Source organism: Saccoglossus kowalevskii, chromosome 1 (genome assembly GCF_978046115.1).
Source record: "Saccoglossus kowalevskii chromosome 1, keSacKowa6.1, whole genome shotgun sequence".
Taxonomy (NCBI): domain Eukaryota; kingdom Metazoa; phylum Hemichordata; class Enteropneusta; family Harrimaniidae; genus Saccoglossus; species Saccoglossus kowalevskii.
The window spans coordinates 29657770-29664210 of record NC_140641.1 but is presented as its reverse complement, the minus strand read 5'-3'; the positions used below and the strand labels follow the sequence as shown (position 1 = coordinate 29664210).

Genomic DNA, 6441 nt, shown 5'->3' with positions numbered 1-6441 from the left:
GAGTTGTTTGTATCACATACCCCATAATTGTTTGTCTTCACAACGAATGCATATACATTAAAACTTGTTTGTAACTGAAATCTGCGTATAATTGTGGGATGAAAGGCCACAATACAGCCATTTTTGACACACTACAGTCTCTCCATCGCTTCAGCTAAATACTCTGATATTTTCTAATTGTTGGGAAATGTGCATCCCTTTCGATATCTCATAACAAAGATGCATCCGATGTCTGTATAACACTGTAGTACTGGGGTAACAACTTGCTCACTATGACCTAGTCTATCTGCCGAAACACTTTGTGTAAAACGTACTATGCATATATACCACAAGGACATTTTTCAGTGAAATAATCTCTTCAGTTGCACATTTAGACTATTAAAATAAAGCTATTTGTGTGAGATGTATTCGATACATTTTAACAGTTATATAAATTGTATGAAAACAAACGGTTTTCAAACTTCAGTCGTTGATGGCACAATTTACACAATTCCCACAATTGAATTACTGTTGTATGCAAGAGAATTTTGTCATAGTCGATCATAAATTAATTGGTATCGTGTATTTTTCTTCTCGAATTATATCTTTATATTTTGTTTAGCTGTTTTATTCTATTTAATATGTATAATTTATAGTTGTAACTACGGTGCCAACTTATTGTTGATCTAAAGTAAGTATCTAGCGGCGAGCCTAGTGGCGTTCGAAATGAAAGTTTTATGAGCTCCTATACTTGAAATTTTCACATAAAAAGTGTCTATGGTGCCTCAAACTGTCAGAATTGCGTTGAATAAACATTGTGGGGTTGGGTTAGTTCCTGTCTGAGGGAGCGATTGTCAGTGTAAATATTCACCGAGGTAGTTGAGTTTGAGGTAGTTGCCGCGTCTATAAATTTAATGACCGCAGCACATTATCCCTGGATCTACGGCGTTGTCAGAGAGAGCGTTATTTATATTTGGTCGTTGGCTGCCTACCATGGCTCCTGCTATCCTCGGGGGCGGACATCCGGGCATTTTCTACCGCCTGGCAACCCTCGCGGTGAAAACAAAGATCAAAAACTCGCAGAAAACGGTACTTTGCGATGGTTGTTGAGAGTCCCCTGAACAGTGTAACAAGATTAGCCCTACGTGTGTAACATATATGAAATTGGTTGTTCAGGATTACTTCAAAGTTGAGTTTGTGTTGTTTTCTCGAATTTTCGATTTCGATTCCCGTTCACGTCAAATTTGATGTGTAATTTAGATTTTTACGGATAAATCAAAGTTACCAGTTTGTGCATGGTTCATCTGTTTGATGCAAAACAGTTCTGGGATGCGCATTCCTCCTGGAAAATAATAAATGCCACAATTACATGTCCAATTACTGTACTAGAATATTATAGTCCAACTACTTGTACGTAACAATGTATGTAATTTCAAAACTTCGAATGTATTCACTGAATTTAAAAGGAAACCAAACTTATAAAAATATATGAAAATTAAATTAAAACAAATACAAAATCATGTTCCTATTTATATTTAAATCTATTCTCAATATACCATCGATAAATTCTAGTTGAACACGCTTGAATGAAAAGATGTTTGGTGGCGCTGTATGGATTATAAGAATATACATTCAGGTCAGAAGTCAGAGGTCAGACATCGTCAGTTGCTTCCCAAATTCTCTGTATTTGTTTTCAGGTAAACATTAAGGGAAACTGATAAAGATACCACGCCAATAAAAGGGTACGATTTGGTAAATATAACTCCGTCGCGCGCGAACACGTGTTTTTATGGTTTAAATTAAAGAATACTTAAACAGTTAAAAATGAAAGTAATCTAACTTAAAAATGAGATTTGTTTTACTTTTGTTTATTAACAATGAAATTGAAAAGCAAGATAACTGAATCACATTGCTGATACTATAGTACTAAGAATGCCGGATACACCCAATAACAGTGTTAATCGTTAACTTGTTCATATCTAAGGCACCACTTATTGAAAAAGTTTTAAAATCTTCCGGGACCTCCAACGGGACCCGGTGGGTTAGCGCCAGGTCCTCCCCTTGGTCCAGGGGGGTTATGCCGTCCAGCTCCTGGTCCTCCTACCGGTCCCGGGGGGTTATGCCGTCCAGCTCCTGGTCCTCCTACTGGTCCAGGGGGGTTATGGCGTCCAACTCCCGGGCCTCCTACTGGTCCAGGTGGATTATGGCGTCCAGCTCCAGGACCCCCAACGGGTCCAGGTGGGTTGGGTCCTCTATGGTGAAAGCCTGTTTTGTAAAATAAAAAAGAACTGTATTAACTAACTTACAATATATATTATGTTTAAAAAACAAGTCTGCTTCAGGAATGTTATTCTATAGAGTAGTATCCGGAGCTGAGGCATCGTTGCATACAAATCCTTATTGACCCCGCTACACTTCACATGCCCAATAAAACGAGTAATTGCCAAGTAAAAAACTGCTGAAACAAGTTCAAGAACTCGACATCTTCCGACAACTTGAGGATGGGAAGGAGGTAGGCGGTGTAAAAGTGCAGTTTATTGTATTCCCCGGCTCTATAGGATATATAGTTTATAGACAGTTTCTAAGACGAAAATTCAATTAAAATGATAGGACAATGTAAACTACGTCCAAAATGATATTTTTAGAGAAAGCACAATTTCGATGCATTGAAATTAGAAACACCATTTTCTACCTTTATTAACAAAGGCATATGGTTACTAACTTTCTCTGTCGCTGCGTGTCTTTCTAGGTTGTGGATAGTGTAATTATGTTTAACCATATTGTGTCTTATCAGCGTGACGTCCTAGATACGACTTATAGGTAGGTGTATACTATCTAGAGAAACTGTGCTACTATCAACGCGGTGCTTCTGTGACGTTTCACGTCGTCCATGTTGTTGCTATCAGTGGTCGATCGGTATATTCATTTATTATTTTATATACGACTTCATTTTGACGTCAAAGAAATATTTCGCCGGAAGAGGGTGCGATTTATTAGGAAAGTGCTTATGGAGCTACAATTGTATATGAGACCTCAAAATAAATTCATGGTTAATTTTTAATTAATGGTTAATTATTGTGACAATGAGCTCTGCTAGTTTAAAGTATATGTGTATAAAGTCGCGACGTCACAAAAAGTCATTTATATACAAACAAACTATAGAAATAATGACAAAATACTGAAGAAATAGAGAAGGCATTTACACAAAGTAATAATCACTGTTTTAACAACACGGAAGATATTATATAATAGACACAATAAGACATATTAATATTTATAACACAATATAGCAATAATCCAGCGGTGAAATATTGACAGATAAAGTACACAAATGTAAAATATTATTGAAATAGTAATAATAGTAAAAGTTAGTATATATATGTTAGTGCATATTAATGAGATATTGATAGAATAACTGGTAAAATAATAAAATGGAATAAATATTAATATGATGAAGATATTATAAAGATGTTACAGAATATTTTAAAACACAGTGAAAATGAGTAATATTCAAATAATGATTACGTCATAAATGATATGATGAAACAAAAATGATATTTGGGGTGGAAATCTTAACTCATATCTAACAAGTTGAACTACTTGAAATTGACAGATTGTGTATATTTGGCGGCGAAGTAGTTTATAGCGTCAGTGTATGTCTTCAAAAAACTAATAAAGTGGCATTCGTCGTAAAAAAACACACAAGGCGTCAAATTTAAATTAATTTTGAGAAGTATCGAGACATGAGATTTGTTTCCTAGCATTTTTTTTTCAATTTTGAAAAAAAAATAATTCAGACTTGTAGGAAAAGATTAATTTTCTTTATGTGGCTAACAAATAAAAACTAAAATTACGGTATCAAAGATTTCATCATGATAAAACCTGCATCGCAAGCGGCACTTGACTAATACACGTAGCTCTGCCCCGCCATGTAAATATTAGATATACTAAGCTAACAACAAAATACCTTATCGAACTAAATATTTGTCTGACTAACGTCTACATTTTCTGGTGCAGGTAACACAGAGCCAATCATGCCGATTATCAACTGCTTGGATCTAATATTGTCATCATGTGCAGCTACAATAAACGTTATTACGAACAATGGCAGGGATTGTGAGAAAGTCGAACAATTTCTCAAAAATCTCCAGATGATTGAATTTTCAATCAGCTAATTAAATGCAAAATCATAGGTATCGGGAAGCTCATACAATCGTATTTCTATTACACAATCCCCTACAGTGAGATGAAAACTGCAAAAACATTTATTGGAATGCGTGAACAGTAATTTTATGCGTCGCCATGGATTTACATTGACAAGCACTTGCAAGCGATAATTTCTCATAATTTTGCAATGAATGCAACATAAGCAATTCCAAAATACCAACCCTATGATATTAACAAGTTACTTGATTATTACATTCGTCTGCCAGGTGGTGATTTGGAGCGAGAGCGAGAGCGAGATCGAGATCGAGATTTTCGACGGTGTTGCTTAGGTGGTGACCTCGATCGAGATCGTGAACGAGAACGAGATCTAGAACGCGATTTAGATTGTCTCACTGGCTGTGGGCCGCCTTTACCTTTTGGTGATCTGGAGCGAGACCTGGAGCGAGAACGAGACCGGGAACGGGAACGGGAACGGGAACGTGAACGGGATCGTGAGCGGCGACGAAACATGTTTCTACAAAAAATTGGAGATTGAAAACAACATAAGAACAGTAACACGATAAGAAATATTAAACTGAAAATCAAATTTTATTATCGGATATCCATAACATTCTTAGGAGGGGATTTTACTTGGTTCATGGAATTCAAATTGTCATGGAAGGTTGTCTTTGATGTAAGGTCAAATCTATTGAATATTGGTGAAGTTATGGATTCAGTTGCCATGGAGCCACAATTTGCTCAGTAAGATTATACGCTATTGAGCAAATATTATTCCTAATTTTTGCTTGTTTTTATAATACAGTTTTACATAAAATCAGCGGTTTGATAATATCATTCGTTAGTAATTTATAGCAAAAAAATAACAATTTGAAATAAAAAAGTATAAATCCAATATGTGTATTTAAAAAGGGGAGTAAATATTATCATTGATTGCAAACTAGAGTGGTACAAGGACACATTCTTCCTCAAATCCTTATACTAAATACTAATTGCAATACAAACTATTACTTGACACAAAGTTGGACATTCTTGTAGTTTATTCAAATTTAGAGTGGCAGAGCCTGGAATGTTTTTTTGTTTTATCTGAAATATATATTTTAAAATTATTTAAGGGAGATTTTTTTAGCATTTCATCGTGCATTCGCAGTCACGCTAATGAAAACAAGCAGAAATGAAGTCCGGACTTTGCCGTTCTAACATACTTACAATGTTCACACCCTTAGAGTAATTCAGTGTACGCTGTGATCGGTCAAAGATCATAACCACACCTTGTATATCATTTTATTTGTATTATTGCAATAACAATTATTACATACATTATATGACATGCATATTTATCCATTGACTGACACATGTATTTAATATGTTTATAAGTTATTTTACGATATGTCATGCTGGGTGGTGCATTTATATCGATTTTAAAACACGTGGTACGTCATCTACGATAAAATGTTATAAAGGCGGCAACAAAGTGGGGCGTTTACTATTATATAATATACTTAACCGAATGAATATAAGTTTTCGAGAACAAAAATATAAGGTATTTTTGGTCCACATAGAAACAGAAAATATCACCAAAGTAGAAATAACGCCATCATGTCAAAACGAGAATATAATGAATTTAGTAGTCCAAGAAAACAAAACAAACGACTGCCAAATAATCCACAAGTACAAAACCAGTGTCATATTACACTATAAACAACACGATGGTCAAATAAGACAAGTGATTAGGATCTCTGAGAGACGTCCTGCTATTGTAGTAATCATATTATTTATAATTTTGAGAGACTTTGTAAATATTATATTATTGCAATTGTACTATTAACAACTGTGTTATAAAATAGAGGAAAGCCTACACCATAAAGATATGTTATTGTAAACTTACCTTTGTGATATGCTACCTCGTGTGTGTGTGAAGTAAGATAGAGACGTCACCAAAGAGCACAGCGCGATAACTGATCTAAATATTTGAGATTAAGCAGACGCTGACCCTGCCACTTATTTGACCCGATACATATCGGTCAAGTACGAACACACAGTTAGATCGAATCTAATTGGAAGATGCAAGCGAAGTCAACAGATAACTTGATAATTAGTGATGAATTTATTAAATCATTAACTCGCGAACTTGTTTGTTCCTTCTATCATATGCAGACAGATGCAAGCTCGGTTTTATCATCCGGCGATATCGCCGTCCCGGTTGCTAAGCGACTCGCGGATTCCGCGTGACACCTGTTACCGTACCCGTAAACTGCCATATTTTACTCCACATTTACACCTCAATGTGAATTTAAA

At 35.4% G+C, this 6441-nt stretch overlaps 1 protein-coding gene across 1 annotated transcript; it reads right to left on the bottom strand.

Moving 5' to 3' along the window:
* Nucleotides 1–1831: 1831 nt before the first annotated feature.
* Nucleotides 1832–6113, bottom strand: LOC100374396 (uncharacterized). Its single transcript, XM_002740589.4, has 3 exons — nt 6032–6113; nt 4560–4660; nt 1832–2244 (listed from the first exon to the last, which is right to left on the bottom strand). Exons 2-3 carry the CDS (start codon nt 4654–4656, stop codon nt 1985–1987), a joined length of 357 nt encoding a protein of 118 aa, XP_002740635.1. The 5' UTR covers nt 4657–4660; nt 6032–6113; the 3' UTR covers nt 1832–1984.
* Nucleotides 6114–6441: the final 328 nt, after the last annotated feature.

What these genes read in the sequence shown, in the direction of transcription:
- LOC100374396 (XM_002740589.4), bottom strand. Translation starts at nt 4,656, where the DNA reads ATGTTTCGTCGCCGCTCACGATCCCGTTCACGTTCCCGTTCCCGTTCC. An exon ending in TCGCTCCAGATCACCAAAAG is followed by an intron (nt 2,245 to 4,559) that starts GTAAAGGCGGCC and finishes TTTACAAAACAG; the next exon opens with GCTTTCACCATAGAGGACCC.